We start from the raw sequence: 19,445 nt of genomic DNA, 5'->3' as shown, positions 1-19,445 counted from the left end.
AAAATTAATTGAACCATAAATTGCAAAGCATATATATATATATAACAGAATTATAGAGACAGACACATGAATCAATCAAGATGGTAGCAATCGAGAATGTCAATATCGGTTGTCTTTGTCATTTCTACAAACAGCACGAACATGAGATGACCCTCCAGAATAAAATTATGATCAGATCAGTAATCCCATCTGATCTTGCAACCATGGGATTCCAAGGCATATATGGTTTCAGGAGAAAGCAGTAGCCTTAGGGAAGCAAGTAGTTTAACCTTGTTGAGACGGGCACACCCCATTCTTAGTGCCAGCTCCAACCCACCTACCGATACGTTTCGAAGGTTCACCAGCTTCGCATCCTGGATTCGCATTAGGTTCCCCATCACCATGCATAACCCCACGTCCGAAATTGTCGACCCGCTCACGTTGATCTGCTCAAGTTAAAACAGGAGTCAGTAAAAACATCGAAAGGATCTCTACTCTACGGCTATCATCATTGTCATGTCATCGGCACAAATGCCGGATCACTTGTATGAATATGAAGAGTAAACAGCACTAGTCAATGTAACATGTCTATAAGGTAGGAGTTGCTCTGATTGTGATTCATATAATTAACATTGTAGGCCAACATTGATAGAAAACTCTCGACAGGAAAGGGGCGAAGAAGTGATAAAATTGCCGCGGTAACAATCTCAATAAGAACTGAATACAAAGGAAATTTGTGAAAAACCTTAATGTTGCCTCGGTAGGTAGTAACACGAAATGAAGAATCATTCTATAAAATGGATTAAGTTAGTCATAAAGCCTCACTACTTACCATTCCATTAAGGGAAATTGTTAGTTGCCGAAATGTTATTTTCAATCTGAGTCATATCCATAAAAGGATTTACAATATATCACATACACATTAGAGTTGATACGAAACAAATAGCTAACGGATGCTGGATTACTATCAGCTATACTCCCACATCACATCTTAGCTTTACATGAATGCTTTCAACGGCAGCTAAGCCTCAACGATGAAAAAGTATACGGAAAAAATACTAATATAACAAAAAAAACAAAAGTTCACTATCCTTAATGTTAAACTGCATTCTGCATCCCTATAGTCTCAACATCTTCTAATTTAAAGCGTTTATGGACTTAACAGGTTTCAAAGATGGCACTAATGGAGGATAAGTACCTGTTGCAAATTCTGTGAATAGTAAGCCAAAGCCCAAAATCCAGAGTCATCAATGTTCCCACAATTTTTTAGATCCAATTCTGCTAGTCTCCTGCATCCAGTTGCAAGTTTTCTCAAGCCGATACCAGTAACATTTTTAAGGCATCGCATCTCCAGGTCTGATAGCTCCTTTAGAGAACTCAAGCATTCGATCCCTCTGTCAGTAATCCTACTGCAGTAGGATAAGATTAACTTCTGTAATTTTTTGCAGCCATGTGATAAAGCAGCTATGCCATCATCACCTATACCCGCACACCTGCATCAGAAGCTTTTGATAGATTACCTCACAAGAATATCCAATAATCGTAGCGAAACCTCTTTCTAATGTTATGAACCAACCTGTATACATCCATCTCTCGAATCTCGAAACAGTTAGAAGCAATGTAGGACAATCCCTTGTCCGTAATGTTCATACATAATCCAAGTTTCAAGGATTTCAACTCCGTACACTTGGATAGATATTTCAATCCTGCAAGAATTGAATCGTTATAAAGCTGTATGATCTACTCCGAAACTGTATTTTTAAATACTTTAGCTGTTATTGTCATTGAATGGGGTGTGATGAAATAAATACCTTAATAGATTACCTATGTCATTAACTCCCGAACAATCTGTAAGATCAATTTCCTTGAGCAAGAAGCATCGAGAAGCAAGATAATCAAGGCTCCTTTCAGTGAGCAAGTTGCAACACTCTAACTGAAGGCATAGGAGACCTTGACAATAATTTGCTACGGCAAAAATTGCATCATCAGTGAGGTCACTGCAGCATGTTAAATTGAGTACCTTCAGATTAGTACAACCATTAACAAGCTGTACAATGCCTGCGTCGGTAACCCTGCATTTGCTCAGCCCAATTTCAGACAAAAACCTGCAAGTTTTGCTAATAATTCCAAGTGTCGAGTCTGAAACACGTGCACCATCAATTCTAAGTACATTGAGCTTCTTTAGGTCCATAAATTGATTACTAATGGCCAGGCGAAGGTCCTGATAAACAAGTGCATCCAACTCTATAAAGAAAAGCTAAAAATAAATTGGTGATATGACTCAAAACTGAAGTTTTACTTACAGAAAAACAGTAGCTAGCATGAAGCTGCAACAGACAGCAATGCCCTTTGATTATTGATCCCAATGCCGATGTACTCAATCGGTCACATCTCGATACATCCAGTACCTGGTGGGAGTATTTTAATTTAGAGATCGGCTACCTATTACTCCATTAAATATCATTCATGCTGAGGTGCAACAAATATGCAGAATTCACATAGTGTAATGCAGTGATTTCAAGATGATAGTTGCACAGATGTGTATACCTGACAATACCAAGCACAACAAGCATGCTTGCTATCAACAGGAATGCCTTCGAGAAAAGAAAAGATATAGCAAATTAGCAATTATAATTTAAACACTTACGCATACTTATAAAGCATAAACAGGCACAAAGAAATTAGCAGCCTGCACACAATCATTAGCAGCATATTTTGATATTTTGAGAATGTGTCATATTTTAAGGTGACTACAAACATGAAGCATCTACTATTCCTGGTACTGAAACAATGGATCCAAACATCGGTCAATGACTTATTACCCATATTTGTTAATGCTCATCAAATTTCATATATATATATATATATATATAACGATAACCATACAAGTTATACATGAGACCACTTCTCCAAGCTAGATCATCATTTGATAAAGAAAATATATCATTCGATGGATGCAAGATAAATTAGAAAGCGTTTCAAAAGTAGAAAAACTACTTCCTAAATGAAACAGTGAATGAATGAACTGGAGCTGCACGGACCTTAAGGGAAGGGCATCCTTTCCCAATGTATTCCAAGCCCATGTCATCCACCAATCCGCAGCCCACCATCTTCAGTATTTCAAGTCTCTCCATTCCACTAATCCAGCGCAATGAATCGCTGGTAACCTTAAGGAAACAAAATCGAAATCCAGAAAATTAAGAATGTAATCAGCATAATTTAGAAACTGAAAAAGTGCATAGGATCGTCATGCAACTATACAAACGATTAGAATTCAGACCTTTAAGTATGAGATGTCAAGGTGTTTCAATCCTGTGCTTTTTTTGGAAAGGAGCTGAACACCGAGATTGGTTATGTCAAAGCACCACTTGACGCTAAGTTTCTCGAGATTAGGACATCCGATAACTATCTTAGCCAGTCCAACATCGCTGATGTTCAAACATTTGTCCAAATTCACCTCCCTCAACCCCGCGGCGCACGAGAGCGCCGAAGCCTCTAGATCGCCGAATCCACAACAATGCGAAACGTCAACACTCTCTATGCTCGAGCAGCTCCTCATTAGCGCCTCCAGCCCATGGTGCCTCAACCCGGTGCACCGGCTCAGCGTCAGGCGCTTGATCCTGGTCCAGATCGGGCGGGATGATGAAACAATAAAAGGAACGGAGACATCATCTATCCGCGGGCAAACCGAGAAGTCCAGCGAGACAATCCGAGGCAACTTAGAGAGCAGCGACGCCAGGAACTCAGGGCGGAGTAGCCGGAGATGCGTCCGGTGGAGCGAGTCGATCCGGTAGAAGGACTTGCAGGTGGCGCGAAACGATTTGCGATCGGAGCCATCGGTTAAAAAGGAGACGACCTTCAAAAGGAGATCGTCTGTGAGGAGAGCGATCGCGGCATCGATGTCCATCAATTTTTGGGGAAAGTGATTAGGTGGGAACGAAGAGGAAGAGGAGGAGGGCGGGGGAGGAGCAGTAGAAGGGGAGGAGACGGCGGTGGAAGCGCATGGCGGGAGTTAGTGGCGACGGCGGTGGTCGGAGGGCAGAAAACACATGAGGGAGAGAGATAAGCTGAGAGATGAGTGATAGATAATCTGATATGTACAGTGCAGTGCGGTGTTGTACAATATGGTACAGTTAGCTTTCGTGTTTCACCCAATTTGGTTTTCAATGATACGATTTTCTCAATAAATAGTAAAATCAAAAAATTATTCTTAATTCTCATTTATTATTTATTTATTTTTTATCATTTAAAAAATAATTTTTTCTATTATTTTATTATAAAAAAATAAAAAAATATTTCTATCTATTATTTTCCAAATTCGTGTGGTCTCAATTCAAAATATCTTTATATTATTTTTTTTACTTAAATTATATATCATCACACGTTGAATATTTTTTTTTACAAAATTTTTTTATACATTTTTACTTGCTAATCAAATAATACTTCTTCTGAATTATGTGCTTATGTAAAATCTTTCCTAAAAAAATAAATGATAATAAATTTAGATGATAATAAAAAAAATGAAAATAAAATTGGATCACGAAAAAATATTATTATTTAATTTATTATAAAATAAAAAACTAATTAAATAATTAATTATTTTTATTTTAATTTATAATTATTTTTATTATAAATATTTAATTATATTAATATATTGTTAATTGTTTACTAATTTTATTTTTTAAAAATTTTGTTTTTACAATAACGATAGCAAGGTATCTTAAGACCGAGAAAGTAATTATTTAAATTTTAATTTATGGACAAAGACAGTCATCATAACATAGCTATGTATCACAAATCCAGGCCAACTTATCAGATATAAAATCTTACAAATAAAATAAAAATATTTGCAGAACAATAGAATATATTATAGATATTATATTATATATAAAGGTCGTACATGCGTAGTGATGTCATGGATGACGGGATACGCACGCATACCCCAATTGTACGATATTGTACTGCTTACCACTGTGAACCGAATCATCACCGTTCAATTGTCTGACGTAGGCTATAATCCAACGGCCAGATTCGCATCCACCTGGAATCCGTCTGTTTAAGTACGGCTCGGTACAAAAGTAATTAATTTTTTTTAAAAAAAACAAAAACGGAAAAGAAAAGTAATTTTCTATGGGCCCTATCGGACCGTACCTATATTCAGATCGTACGGTCGGAAGGAAGAGAGAGAACGACGTGGCATCGTACGGACAAGAAAAGTCCAACGTCTATTTATTATTGGAAAATTTACATAATTTTGACCTAGTGAATGGACCCACTTATCTTGTTTCAACGTTTATCCACACAAATTTTAAATATATATATATATATATATTATTTATTTATTTGGAATATTTGGAATGCCTTTAAAGATTTTTTTCTTTCCCTCTTGCTTAGGAATAAAAATTTAAAGATATGTTTGCATATTCGGTGATGGGAGGAAGATTGTTGAGCGTGTTTTCTTAGTTGAGTTTTAATTTTTTATAATGTAATTATTGTTATATGTATATATTATTATTTTTTTTGGGCAAAATAGTATAAAATTCTTCGTAGTTTATCGAATTGGCTTAAAATTTTTGAATAGTTACCCTTTCTTCTAAACTATACACTTTTTAATATTTACACAAACTGATCTGCCATTTCTAAATCATCCTTCTTTCTTTTCTTTTTTCTTTTCTGTACAATCTCTGCACTTTCTTCTTATTTTTTCCTTCCTTCGACATCTTCTTTCTTCACTTTCTGTCTAATTCTTCTTCTTCTTTGTTTCCTATCTTAGGCGTTTTATCTATTAAAAAAAATCTAAAAAAAGAAAACTTAAATTGTTAAATTAATTAATTTTTTAATTTTCAAACTCAAAACCAATTTCTCTTGGGTGAATCAAACAAGTTCCATAGCTTCATTTGTGTTCTCGTCAAATTTGTTCACAACACTGCATTAAAATCCGCTGACTTCAATTTCAATTTATCTTGCGACTCTAGCCTCGACACACAGTGCGCCAGAATTTCCAACGGCTTCCTGCTCGATTTCGACCGGCATCTGAGCGAGGAGTTTAGTGAGAACTTGATTAACGATTTCACTTGCCGTGAGGATGATGAGGTGATTGGGAGGATTAGAAGATCTTAGCAGGCGTCATAGTTTATCCTAATTGTTGACTCTCTATTCTCGTGGCAGTGGACAGTGGACGTCGCCAAGAAATACAACCTATGGGTTGGGATAAAATTTGAGGAAGATTAAGCAGAAATCAAAATCTCATAATTTTACTAATTAAAAAAAAAAAAAAAACCTCAATCTCTCTTTTCTACCCCACATATAATAAATTTCAAAATTGATAGATAAAACCAATGAAGAAGACTATTGATTAACCGAGAACAAGAAAGAGAAAGTGAAAGAGAGAAAATAACTTTATTAATATTTAAGGGTATTTTTGTAATATTAGACAGACATATCAGTTTTCGCAATAAAAAAAATTGCAGCTGTGACATTTTAGTAATCACGAGTAGATTTTATGTAATTTTCAGACCACGGGCATTTTCAGTAAATTCTTATGTTGTTTTGCCTTAGTATTTTTTAAAAAAATTATTACAAACCAATTACTATTCTTCAAACATTAAAAAAAATTCAAATTACATCAAACTATAAAAAACCCTGCAACGTTTAGACTTAATCCATTGTTTAGAAAATGTTACGCAAGTGGAGGTTTATAGTGTTTTTTGTTTTTTGTTTTTTGTTTTTAAATAATATTACCTAATTCTGAATATATGGTAAATTTAAAAATAGTAAAGAAACAAATAAAGAGTATATTTTTATAGATGCTAATTATTACGATATTTTGAATATTAAATAAAATATTGATCTAATATGTTAAATATAAATAAATTTTAAATATAATATTTTTTAATAGAAGTATTATTAGCTAATCGTGCCAATTTTCTTTTAAAGAAAGTGAAAGCATAAGCAAACAAGGTGAATACTAGAGTATGTACAATGACTCAGGCCTTTATTAGATTTGTCAAAACACTATTTGTTTGACTATACTATAGTGGATTTGTAGATTTCTTAATTGTTTACAATTATCAAGAAAAAAAAAAAAAAAAAAAAACTTAATATTTTATTTACATAATCAATTTTTACTTATTTAATGACTATTTATTTTAAACAATATCACATTAAGTATATCTTTTTTTCTTACAAAACATAAATTCAAATATTAATTTGTTACTTTTTTCAAACTTATAGAACTCCAAAAATTTCAAAAAAATCATTTGTCTGCACGGAGCCTAAGCCATAAAGCAATAGATGACTTCTTTATATAAACAGATGGATCGGGTTGAAGTCGATTTCCTCTAAAAACCCGCTACCCGCCCCAGTAGTCACGGGTCACTAAAAATGTGCATTTTAGGAGAGTCTTGGCTCATCAAATCGGGTCGGGTCGGGTGGGTCTATGTGCATCCCAACTGCTTCTACCACAACTCCTTATAACAGAGACAAACAAACAAACGTTAATCCAAGTTTCTTCAGATGATTGCCAATTTACCATGCATTCCTATTCTTCCATGTTCCACCTCCCCAACCTCTTTCCCACCCACCACCACCACCACCGCCGCCACCGCAGCCGCCTTCTTTCAAAGTTATTCCGGCAACCTCCTGCAGTTCAGTATCCACTCGATCAGTCGAACCACCAGCAATGGCCGCGTCCGCCCCCACCGGGCTCCCCCACCTGGCGGCAGCAGTGGAGCTAGCCGGCGGCTCAGCCACGTCCCAGCCACTTGCAGCCGTCCCATCCCGCGCTTCACCCACTCGCATTTTCTTCATCGGGATCGAATCCTGCTGCCGCCCGAGTCGCCCCCGGCCGCGCGGAAACGCATCCGAGTCGTAATTCCGGGTCCTTTTCCCGGAAGGCCGTCTTCCCGACTTGTTCCCTTGTCGACGATAATGTACGCCTCGAGGAACCGATGCAGCGCCGTACCCGTCTGGTTTGAACAAAAGCTCCTTAAGCCTAACGGCTTCGATCTGCCCAGCCATGAAGGCGACGACGTGCCGGAGGGACGTCTCAATGCACTTGTATATCTGTTTCACTTCCACCTGTCCCACCGCCCTCGCGACATTTTGGGTCGGATCGGTAAAATCCTGAACCTGCGACATTTAATGTCGATCCTCGTCAATTACGCGTATCGGAGGGAGTGTAAAAATGTTTACGGGGTTGTGATTACGCTGATGCAGGCGACTTTAGAGTCCCATGTTTTGGATGTCCAGCTTGCGGTGAGTGTGCTCGCACAGAGACCTTTCGGCCAAAGTTTCTCGACCGATGACAGCTGCAAGGTGAAGAGAAAACTGAAACGGTATGAGATATGTAATAACGTCGAGGAAAATCGGACATTTCTGCTAATTTTGGTGCCGAACTAAGTGTTACTTTGATTAGTAGAGTGGCAAAGAGCTCGGCCAAAGATTCTTTGTTTCTTTTCCCGTAGTTCGCGAACTTGGAGATTGATTTCTCAAGTTTTGCAGGATCCATACCGTCTGTATTATAGAACACACAGGCAAAATGTCCATAAATTAATAAAAGAATCGAGCCATTATTATGAAAAGAATCGAACCTAGAAAAGTGGTGAGATGGTTCCTCGACATAAATAGCTTATCTAACTGCATAATACGATAAAATAAGATCCGTAATCGTGGCAAACAAGGGAAGATAGTAACCTAATTGTATCATTTAAGAAAACAAAGCCCAAATAGAGAAAACTTAATATTCATCTTCGAAATATATTTATGATGCCAGATTCTACTCACGTAAACGACATAATTAATGGTTTCCAAAAATACATAAATATTCGTTCCACTTGGGCGCATGCCGGAGCATCCAACAACGAAAATCTAAGTAGGATAGGAATTTAATAGCTATAGGAATTATGGCTACACTAAGGTCATAATCAACCATGCTGAAAGATACAGCTACTAATTATTCTGAGATACGAAAGAAGATAATGGCTCGAATTTATTTACCTTCAAATATGGCAGAAAATGGAGGAAGAATTGGAGGTTTTCGAGTCTGCAACAGACATAAATAATCACAGTGTCTTAGATGAACATTGATTGAGGTGTAGACAATATTTAAGTATAGAAGCAATGTAATAATGCTGCCAAGTTGACATGTTAGAACTTAAAGAAGTTACCGCAGAATAGAAAATTTATGATATTAAATGTGTTCTATATCGGTAAGGCACCGGAATTGCTGCAAAACCAACTCTTGTTATACTCCGTACTCTCACCCGCGCATCAGTTCTCCAATATGTCAGATTCTTTTTACTCATTCCACTCACTCAGTCTTAGTCCTTATTCTTGACACTGAACTCGGCTTACACTAAATATTTTGGTCTTTTTCTTTCATTAGGCACCAAACACTAGTTCGAGAAGATTGTTGGCCAAATTATCATGTAGTCTTCATATAGAACATATATATATATATATATATATATGAGAGAGAGGAGAAAGAGGTTAACTTGATGGAAAATCTATTCTAAATCATAACTACAAGAATCATACAACTAATAAACCCATCAAATATTATGCAACACGAAAATGAATGTATCATTTAAAAGCACAAGCAATATATATGTATAAAAACAAGTTTAAAAGTCTACCTGCAAATGAAAAGCAACCAACAAGATTATGGAAAGAGAATTCAAGGTTTTGTCTTTCGAACTGTTGATGTTGTGTGCTCTTGCCCAAGTTTTCATCTGAGGTCAGAGCAGATAATGGTTATTATAAAATGCAGGAAGCTATTACTAATTTAAATAAAGCAAAACACATACAAGAGTCCTATGGATTAAGGTAAAAACACCATAAATTGTAGAAATGTATTTTTAATTGAGATCAATAATCATATTTCAAGGGTTGAGAAATAGTAGAAATTTTACAAAATCATCAGTACATTATTAGCATGTCATTAGTACAACGCTTTATTGCAGTAACGAGTACCAAATAACTTATAAATCCCTTTTACGTATATAAAAAGGTAGCCAAAAATGAATCAAGCTAATATACATTTTAGTCATATATCTGCATTTGAGAGGATACTCAATCATAACTATAAAGTTATCAGGTTTTGTCCTTTGTAAATAAATCAAGCAGGTTTTTGATGATCTAATTAATCCTCTAGTTAACTCTTGATCTTCATCCTTATTAATGTTCGTAACCAAAATAAATTTCATTCATTTATTATTCATTTCATTCGATCATATTTTCTCCATTACCCTTGTTCCCCAAATCATGTAGCACAAGGACCGTCATTCTGCTCTAATAAACCAAGTTACAGTATATTTTTAATTTCAATAATCTGAAGTCCAAAACCATACAAAGGATAAACTCATCTTATACAAGAGCAAGCTGTGTCCTTAGAATTTATAATGGCAAAAGATATGCACATTTGTAAGAAAGTGCCAAAAGCTTTGACCGGAATTGGGATAACATATATTTCAAAAGACATGAAGCAGAACTTTACCAAAAAGCTTAGCTTGTGAAACCTTTGTTCAGTGGATAAGATGATGCGAATAATCTCGGACTTCAATATCCCATCCCTATTTTCAACTGATAAATCACACTCAACTCCAGTTCCACAGTCCACACATTTTAGAATAGGCACCTTAGCTGATGTAACTGGAAGAACCCTAGAAACATGACCTTTAACTGAAGCCAGAAGATGAAATTACATGAGACATACTATCCAGTGTCATATAACCATCACCAACGATACTCTTTTCCATTCTGAGTTCAATTCAGAAATCTAAAAGTTTATTGGTCAAAATGATCATCGATCCAGCACAATAAATACAAGTTAAGCAGAAAACAGATGTTCAACAGCTTCCAAAGCTCATTTTCTTCTCCATATTACACATTTTTCCTAACTCTGTGATTACATTTTATAGGAAATTATATTATATGTTAGGAGCACCTCTACCCACTATTAAACCATTTTTTGCGGCAAAAAGTGCATAGTGATTAATGTGTGCATAAATCATCATTAGGATAAATGAGTTCATACATTTATAATGGGAAACAAAATAATGGAACATGATCATTTCTATGTGGGGAACATACTTTGTATGGCATATAACTTTCTTGCAAACTTTCTCAAGGTTTGGATCTTCTTCTGACGAGAAAAAGTACCATCACCGGATTGAAAATTTACAGATAAATCAAGGTCACTGGTGAGGCTGAAAAGATCCATAACAAACGAACCAAACTCCACAACAATTGGAATATCTTTCGAGTTCCCTGAAATGGAAGAGTGATACAATAACATCAACAGATAATAAGTTACAAACATCAAACATTTAAGGCAAGATACTAAAAATGAAGCTCTACATGAGCCCTTACATAAGAAAAAACCATATATGCTACAAGATTACCATAAATTTGTTGTGCAATCTCATTAAAGACACAAACTAAATCTTTTCGAGCCTGGTAATCAGACGGTTTCGGACGCCAACTGTCATAAACCTCTAGAAGCAGGGGCTCAAGAGCAGACAGTTGCTCCTTAGCTACTTTAGCATCTTGCAACTTCTTCAGTTCAAACTTTTCTGCTTTCTTCTGCAGAACTGAGTCAAAGATCACAACAGAGCATTACTATACTTATATATCAATGGCTTAGAGCACAAATTGACAAATAATGCAAAACAACAAAAGCTGCAGTTCTGAAACAATGAATCATAGCAGTACAGTCACCAGTTATCTACACTTTCCACGCAAATAATCGCAAGTTATTTAAAAAATGAAGCGAATAGCACCGTAAATTGAACTAGCTTAACAGCAAACCAAGGCAGGCGGTAAACATGATTCCTTCTCCATTCATACTCTTCTTCAATGTATGTATACTAAGTATTAAGCGTATGAACGAAATTCTGCCATAGATAAATAAGATTGAACTAAAGCTTACAGAAACTCACCCTTTCTGTGATACGCCATGCCCTAATCCACTTTCAACCGCGAACCACTGCCACAAAGCAAGCGAATAGCGATTAACATAAGAAGTTGAGAAAAGGTTCCAGAAGTAGTTGGTTACTTGTTGTAAGTTGTGGTGAAGTTGTCCTCAGACCGTCGTCCATGGAAGCTTGAGCAGCAAAGGGAATACGCTCTAGGGATTTGTGGGAGGAAGACGAGACGAGCTGCCAAGCTGCATCGCACCACTAATTAACCAATATTTATGGCGACTTTACATTTCTAGATATATTATGAGAATATTGAGTTTGTTTGGTTGCAATTGATACGAAACTAATGTTTTGATGTAATATTTATATTTTTGTAAAATTTGAATTTTGTTTTAAAAGAATTTTGGTACTCACTCTATACTTAAGTTTTTTTAGTATTAATATTGTTATGAAAATTTCAGGAAATCAAGATGAGAAAACAAAGACAAAGAACACAAGAATTTGGTAACCCAGTTCGATCACAAAGATCTACGTCTGGGGGCGCTGCCAAGCCAGGAATTTTACTATAAAGTACGCAGGCACATGTTAAAGTGAGAATACATGGATATTTATAGCCTAAGCCTTTGACAATAATATCCAAAATTGTTGGGATATGAAGCCTGATTATATCCTAAAATCTAGGGATATGATTTGGATATTATATTTTAGATTTTAGAGATATGATTTGGATATTATTGTCAAAGGCTTAGGCTATAAATATCCATGTATTCTCACTTTAACATGTGCCTGCGTACTTTATAGTAAAATTCCTGGCTTGGCAGCGCCCCCAGACGTAGATCTTTGTGATCGAACTGGGTTACCAAATTCTTGTGTTCTTTGTCTTTGTTTTCTCATCTTGATTTCCTGAAATTTTCATAACAAGTGGTATCAGAGCCTAGTTCGTTGATAGGGTGGATTGAGAGGAATCGGACGTTGGATCGTTGTGGGAATCCCTTGTGACCTGCGGAGGTGCCTTGTGTCGAAAGTCTCCTGGCGGTGTTGGGTCGGTCCCGACTGGTAGGTCAGGCAGCGAGTCCCTTTGTGATAGGCGGTGCAAGGTTGGTAGGGAAGGATAAGGGTTTCGGCAAACGCAACGGAATATCCGATGTGCTCTCATATCAAGTGAACCTTAGGTTTGTTTGTGGGAGTCAAGATGGGTGATCGTCATGTTGTCAAGGTATTCGATGGTATGAACTTCGGTTTCTAAAATATGCATATAGAAGATTACATGAATGGTAAAGATCTAGATGCGGTATTGAAGGAGAAATCCGAAGACATGGATGAAGCCGAATACAAGAAGATCAACAGGAAGACGATGAGTGCGGTTCGACTAACCCTTTGGGAGAATGTCTCGACTGAATTTAGATTTGAGGCAAAAGGAAAGGGTGAAGATCAAGAATGGTCAAAGTTGAAGCCGAAGAATAAGGACAAGGAAGATGCAAGTCAGGTGGTATATTGGAACTGCAAGGGGCACTTGAAACGACAGTGCAGGGCGCCGGAGAAGGATCAGGGTTCAGCAAACGCAACGGAGGAGATATCCGATGCGCTGATTCTGAGCGTCAGCAGTCCAATGGAGTCATGGATTTTGGTCGAACGTCATTCCACTCATGCAGTGATTCGAGAATCATGGAATCCTATACCACAGGTAATTTTGGTGTTGTCTATCTTGGAGATGATGAGACACTGAAAATTGTAGGTAAAAGAATGATTCGAATCAGAACACCGAATTGTGGGGAGTGGAGATTGGATGAGGTATGTTGAAGTGGAAGATGAAATCAGTCTTCAAGTGGGAGATTGTTGGGATATGAAGCCTGATTATATCCTAAAATCTAGGGATATGATTTGGATATTATATTTTAGATTTTAGAGATATGATTTGGATATTATTGTCAAAGGCTTAGGCTATAAATATCCATGTATTCTCACTTTAACATGTGCCTGCGTACTTTATAGTAAAATTCCTGGCTTGGCAGCGCCCCCAGACGTAGATCTTTGTGATCGAACTGGGTTACCAAATTCTTGTGTTCTTTGTCTTTGTTTTCTCATCTTGATTTCCTGAAATTTTCATAACAAATATTATATTGTGTTAGAGTTAAAAAGATAAAAATATCTTTATTAAATATGTTGTAATATAAAGGTGGTATAATATATTGTAAATTTGAAATATATTTATTATTTTAAATAGGCAGTAGAATTACATGAAACGTTCTTATGGCAGGAGGGATTATAATATTTTATGAAAAAAAATTATATTTTTTTATTACAAAATCGTGCTGAGTGAATAATGATAATCTGTGTTTGAAATTACAACCAAATACACCTAATATTTATAATTTGAAATTAGTTTAAAATACTACAATATTTGATACTCTTTTCGTCCAATAACAAAGTATTTATTTTTTCATTTTAGTCCAATTTTTTTTAGTAACTGTACTCTCTACCTAACATTACAAATACCCTTACAACTTATAATATATTATACAAATATCATTATCTTTATATTACACGTACTAATAAAATTATTTTAGTTATTTATACTTTATTCCTACGTGCAAAAAGCGAATACTTACTTTTGGGACGAAGAGAGTATAAATTTTTGTTTAAATTTTGAATATTAATATTATATTTATTTAGAAGAGAAAAAAAAAGCTTTTTATTAATATTATATAATATAAAATTATAAATATAATGATATTTGTATAAAATATTTAATTTGCTTAAATTTGATGATTTGATTTTTTATTTAGTAAATTTTCTATTTGATTTTTGTACAAAATAAATTAATATTTTACATATATTTATTATAATAAACAAATATAACATTCATTTTACTTTTGAACAATGATACTGTATAAAAATTTACTAATGAACATATGTAGTATATTTTTATTAAACTTGATAACAGTATTTCTTTTCTTCCTTAACAATTTAACTATTTTTAATTTTGGTATGTTCATAACAAAATATTGTACTTTATATCTAATAAACTACAATAATTGAAAAGAAAAAGATTAAGACATTTTGAAATAATATTTTTTAAAAAATATATATCATTATTATTATTACTTTCTTCTCATCAATTTCTTTAGAGAACCTCAATATTACCAACAAAAATCAATAAACATTATTAGAGTGAATAATATTATTTTATATTAATTTACTGAATTAATAAATAGGATTAATTTACCGAAATAATATTTATATAAAATTTATATTATCTTATATTTAATTAAACAAAGTAAACATCATATTAGTTAATTTCATGATCATTTAATCTAGAAAAATGATATTAGTATTATAACATAATCTTTCAGAGTAACTAACCTTTAGAACAAATACAATAGCTTGTTCTTCGAGAGTACTTTTTAATCTCAAGCGATATTACCAACAAACCCGAAAAGATCACCACGCAATTAGACAAAGGTAGAAACATAATTTTTTAACTCGGCTTCATGCAGTAGAACCTCGACGGCTTCTAGGTCACAATTTGTTAATCTCCTCAGTTCGGAGCTTTAATACCAACCGGCAGCCGAAAATCCACTGGAGAAGAGATTCTATGCCCACCAGAATTTGAGTCTGTTAAAAGAAGATATCTTTTAGTCACTGGAAAATCCATTCGAGGTTAGTTGGAAAATAGTTCTGCAAAAGAGTTCTTCTATCACTGAAAATCAAAGTCCATCGGAGAAGTAACCGGAACCGTTGATATTGTCCTCGCCCGCCCGTGCAAAGAAATCCTCTTCTCCAATTCACTCTTACACAGCCGACATAAATCCTTTTTACAAAACTCACATTTTTCTCAGCAGAGAGCAAAAAATCAGTTGGCTTGTATGTTTGGAGGATTCTCCTCTACTGTTCATCCAATTTTTTCCCACCTAAAATATTCATTCAAACACTTATTTTTTATTTTTTAAATTATACTTAAAATCAATTTTACATTCGAAACATCACAAATACCTATTTATATGGTGTCATACAACTATTCCAATTCAAAATACTATTTACTATTCAAATCTAAATTCTCAAACAAACACACCCATATATTTTGAAAAATTCATAAACATCTCATAAAAAATGATTAAAAAAATAAAAATACACCACTTATTACAAAGTAAATTATAAGTTAACTAAAAAAAAAAAATTACAAATCACTTTGTTCCCGGTTTGCTTTTCATACAAAATTTTAAAAATATTAGTATTATATTAAATTATAATAAAAATAAAGATAAAAAAAACTAAAATATCTCCAAAATAAAAATTTATTGTAATGATTTATTTATAATATAGTGTAAATTTAAGAGTAATTTTAATTGCAAATAGATCTTAGGATTATTAAAAATAAAAAAATAAAAAATGAATATTTTGTTTTGAAACATACCAAAATAAGATAACATAGATAGTTAAAAAAACGAGGGAGTAAATAATTTTTCTAAAAAATAAAATTTCACAAAACACTTGGAAATAACAAAAATACCCAAAAATAACAAAAATACACAACTGAAAAAATGAAATAAAGCTACCATGTTAGTCCATGTGAAGGGGAATGAATTTGGATGGGAGGCCAAACCCCCTAAACCCTAAACCCAATGCATAGGGTTAAAGATGCCTTTATATAAAACTTGAAATTTGCTCATTCCCTTTGGAAAAATTTCACAAAATTAGGTCCAAAACACAGATATTATATATAATATTTTAAATATAAAATAAATTATTAATATAATATTAAAAATTAAAATTTTGATTTAAGCTTTTTCCAGAAAAAATTAATTGAATAGTTAAAATCCCTAGAAATTCGAAAACAAACACAGCCAAATAGAATACTAGAATTTCTATTTGTACAAGAAAAAATTTCTTATCTAAACTATTAAAATAAATTGAAACTGCAAGAGATAAATTGATATCAAAATAAAGAATGATATTATATATAAACAAAAAGGAAAAAAAAATATCATTACTGTTCCTTCAGAAGAAATATGTGAAATAAATTTCAATCACAAAACAATCAGAATTAGCATGGTTTATCGAATCGATCATCACAAGGAACACCTCCAAAATCAACCAAAGAAGAAAACAAAAAACAAAAAAAAAAATAACAACTCAAATACAAAAAAATAAAAAATAAAATTAGGGAAATAGCTCAGCTCAGATGATGTACGTGAGAAAAAAAGTTAATTTCCCTGACCTCACACAAAGGAGGCCTCAAAATGAGCTGGGATTAACATCTATCATCACCGCTGTGCCCTAATTTCAACCAAATTCATAAACTACAGGGTGCCACAAATGGAAGAGGAGAAAATCAAAATAAGTTAATTAAGAAAATGAGTTAATTTGTCTATATAGTGATAGAACTCTACCTTTGTTCCTAGTCATATCCTCCGCAGTTGCCCAGATCAAACCTTTAGCCATTCTTATTTGGGAATTCAAAACCTACACACAATTTAATTTCGTTAATGCTCAAAATTGATCGAATATGCATGCAACAAAATCGACCGCAGATAGAAAAAACAAGGAATTGCTTCCTCTAAATATGAACTCACTAGATGAAAGATTTTCTGCTAACTATAGATGAGAAATGCCTTATCTCATGGCCACATGACTAACATACAAATTTGTGCGAAGCAAAGAATCTGAAACCCGTTTTGCAAACTTACTGAACGATAGATAAAAGTTTCATTCCTATTTAAAAGCCCAGCATCAATAGAACGATCATGATCACCACAGAACCAAATGAAGAGAAATATCATCATTGGCTCATTGTTACCCTAAATGTGTGAAGCATGTCTCTTTTTGGATTTGGATTGAAAATCAAATTCCATATACAAGGAACAAATCAACTAATTCCACCAGTTTATAATAATACATATCACACTAGCATTGCAATTTCAAGATAAGAAAAGAAGCTAATTAGCCTTAATGTTAGATCGGAATTATATATTATGCACCAAAAAAAATCAACACAATTTGTAATTTACTAAATAAACACTTTCACATGACAATAAACTAAATCAATTATAACTTATAGTTTGAGCTATCAAAAAATTCTTCAGAGTCCTAGTACTTCGATTGTAATCTACTTCAGCCCACAATGCATCGACCAACAGGCTAGGGAAGACAGCCTACGATGATGGTGGGTTAGAATTTACCAGACAAAACCCAAACAACAAGTGTGTTGTGGCTAGATGGTTGCCTACTAAATTTTTTAGTATTATATGAGATCTTATTAAAGTAGTTCAAACAATCAAAACATCACCAATCATTGTAGCATCACATACTTGGATGTAGAACGCCATTATTCCTACTGAAAATTCAGTAAACAAAGTGGACATTTTGATCAACAAACTTGAAAAAATTTAATAAGCAAAGTGGATATTGAAGTAAGTCGAAACTGCAAGAGATAAATTGATATCAAAATAAAGAAGGATATTATGTATACAAAAAAAGAAAAAAAAAATCATTGGTGTTCCTTCAGAAGAAGTGAGTGAGAATTGAATTTCAATCACAAAACAATCAGAATTAGCATGGTTTATCGAATCATCCATCACAAGGAACACCTTCAAAATCAACCAAAGAAGAAGAAGAATAACAACAACAAATAACTAAAAATTCAAAATCAAACCAGAGAAGAATTAGGGAGAAGCTCAGACGACGTATGTGAGAAAATAGGTTAATTTCCCTGACCTCACACAGAGAAGGCCTCAAAATGAGCTGGGATTAACATCTATCATCACCGCCACGCCCTAATTTCAATCAAATTCATATGCGCTGCAGGCAGCCAGAAATCATGACGGGGGAGAAAAACGATATAGTTTAAATAAGCGAATGAAGAACTACGACCGTGTTTGTTTGTGCGATTTTCATCCGGTTTTACTGCGCATTTACTATTGAAAAACCCAACCTACTGACACAACTCAATTTCCATTTTAATTAATTATTTTTTCGCTATTGGAATTTTTTTTTACTCCGCTCGGAAGTCTGAACAGCGGCGGCGGCGACCGGCGGCAGAAGAAGCTGCGAAAGGAAACAAAAAAAAAAAAAGAGATGAAAAAAGAGATTGAGAAAAATGTTAAAACATACTCGTTTTCCTTGATAGATGGAAGCACCGGAGTAGAGGGAGAGGGAAAATGAAGAAAAAAAAGGGGGAAATAAAATAAAATAACTCACTGGATATTCCGGCGGGCGGCGGAGGACTTAGAAGGAGCAGAGAAGGAGAAAATACGAAGGAAGAAGAAAGAGTGGTGAGGAGTGTCTGGGGGAGGGCGGCGGCGTGGACTGGGTTTAGGGTTTGGGTATTAGTGTACCTTATACATGGGTATTATTTATAGTATAATGTGGAGTATTAACTTTTTATTGTATATTTATATAAATTTTATAAATATAATTTATTATTATCAAAAATTTATTTTTATTAATTTTAATTTATAGTAATATAAATATTTTAATATGTTTTATTATTTTCATTTTAAAATATAATTGTTTATTATATATAAATTAAATCAATTCTCTTTTATT

General features: G+C 34.1%; 3 protein-coding genes and 4 non-coding genes across 7 annotated transcripts; 1 reads left to right on the top strand and 6 right to left on the bottom strand.

The window, feature by feature from the left end:
* Positions 1-67: 67 nt before the first annotated feature.
* Positions 68-4,150, bottom strand: LOC127240214 (F-box/LRR-repeat protein 3). Its single transcript, XM_051258801.1, has 7 exons — positions 3,260-4,150; positions 3,021-3,146; positions 2,283-2,387; positions 1,804-2,200; positions 1,556-1,685; positions 1,178-1,472; positions 68-425 (listed from the first exon to the last, which is right to left on the bottom strand). Exons 1-7 carry the CDS (start codon positions 3,884-3,886, stop codon positions 177-179), a joined length of 1,929 nt encoding a protein of 642 aa, XP_051114758.1. The 5' UTR covers positions 3,887-4,150; the 3' UTR covers positions 68-176.
* A 3,025-nt stretch (positions 4,151-7,175) lies between these two features.
* On the bottom strand, positions 7,176-12,196 carry LOC127245413 (protein HESO1-like). Its single transcript, XM_051266275.1, has 10 exons — positions 12,035-12,196; positions 11,919-11,965; positions 11,382-11,570; positions 11,071-11,247; positions 10,475-10,659; positions 9,615-9,710; positions 8,977-9,022; positions 8,387-8,493; positions 8,187-8,288; positions 7,176-8,109 (listed from the first exon to the last, which is right to left on the bottom strand). Exons 2-10 carry the CDS (start codon positions 11,935-11,937, stop codon positions 7,507-7,509), a joined length of 1,524 nt encoding a protein of 507 aa, XP_051122232.1. The 5' UTR covers positions 11,938-11,965; positions 12,035-12,196; the 3' UTR covers positions 7,176-7,506.
* Positions 12,197-12,827: 631 nt separating this feature from the next.
* Positions 12,828-13,990, top strand: LOC127245420 (uncharacterized). Its single transcript, XM_051266289.1, has 2 exons — positions 12,828-13,116; positions 13,201-13,990. Exons 1-2 carry the CDS (start codon positions 13,093-13,095, stop codon positions 13,624-13,626), a joined length of 450 nt encoding a protein of 149 aa, XP_051122246.1. The 5' UTR covers positions 12,828-13,092; the 3' UTR covers positions 13,627-13,990.
* Positions 13,991-16,891: 2,901 nt separating this feature from the next.
* On the bottom strand, positions 16,892-16,980 carry LOC127247018 (small nucleolar RNA snoR53Y). Its single transcript, XR_007837795.1, has one exon. It is a non-coding gene; the product is annotated as a small nucleolar RNA snoR53Y (small nucleolar RNA).
* A 91-nt stretch (positions 16,981-17,071) lies between these two features.
* LOC127247011 (small nucleolar RNA snoR69Y) lies at positions 17,072-17,176 on the bottom strand. The gene has a single exon (XR_007837794.1). It is a non-coding gene; the product is annotated as a small nucleolar RNA snoR69Y (small nucleolar RNA).
* Positions 17,177-18,394: 1,218 nt separating this feature from the next.
* On the bottom strand, positions 18,395-18,485 carry LOC127247023 (small nucleolar RNA snoR53Y). The gene has a single exon (XR_007837796.1). It is a non-coding gene; the product is annotated as a small nucleolar RNA snoR53Y (small nucleolar RNA).
* An 82-nt stretch (positions 18,486-18,567) lies between these two features.
* LOC127247004 (small nucleolar RNA snoR69Y) lies at positions 18,568-18,674 on the bottom strand. Its single transcript, XR_007837793.1, has one exon. It is a non-coding gene; the product is annotated as a small nucleolar RNA snoR69Y (small nucleolar RNA).
* Between the last annotated feature and the right edge of the window lie 771 nt (positions 18,675-19,445).

The sequence above is a fragment of the Andrographis paniculata genome, unplaced genomic scaffold (genome assembly GCF_009805555.1).
Source record: "Andrographis paniculata isolate CXL003 unplaced genomic scaffold, ASM980555v1 Contig10END, whole genome shotgun sequence".
Lineage (NCBI taxonomy): Eukaryota > Viridiplantae > Streptophyta > Magnoliopsida > Lamiales > Acanthaceae > Andrographis > Andrographis paniculata.
This window is presented reverse-complemented; position numbering and strand designations above follow the sequence as displayed.

Excerpts from the sequence above, each read along its gene's own strand:
- LOC127240214 (XM_051258801.1), bottom strand. The coding sequence starts at position 3,886 with ATGGACATCGATGCCGCGATCGCTCTCCTCACAGACGATCTCCTTTTG. Across the intron at positions 3,147-3,259 it reads TTGACATCTCATACTTAAAG|GTTACCAGCGATTCATTGCG; the intron begins GTCTGAATTCTA and ends TGTTTCCTTAAG. Across the intron at positions 2,201-2,282 it reads ATGCTAGCTACTGTTTTTCT|GACCTTCGCCTGGCCATTAG; the intron begins GTAAGTAAAACT and ends CTTGTTTATCAG.
- LOC127245413 (XM_051266275.1), bottom strand. Across the intron at positions 10,660-11,070 it reads AAAGTTATATGCCATACAAA|TTAAAGGTCATGTTTCTAGG; the intron begins GTATGTTCCCCA and ends TTCTGGCTTCAG. Across the intron at positions 9,023-9,614 it reads TGGTTGCTTTTCATTTGCAG|ACTCGAAAACCTCCAATTCT; the intron begins GTAGACTTTTAA and ends TGTCTGTTGCAG.
- LOC127245420 (XM_051266289.1), top strand. The coding sequence starts at position 13,093 with ATGGGTGATCGTCATGTTGTCAAG. Across the intron at positions 13,117-13,200 it reads GTGATCGTCATGTTGTCAAG|GAGAAATCCGAAGACATGGA; the intron begins GTATTCGATGGT and ends GCGGTATTGAAG.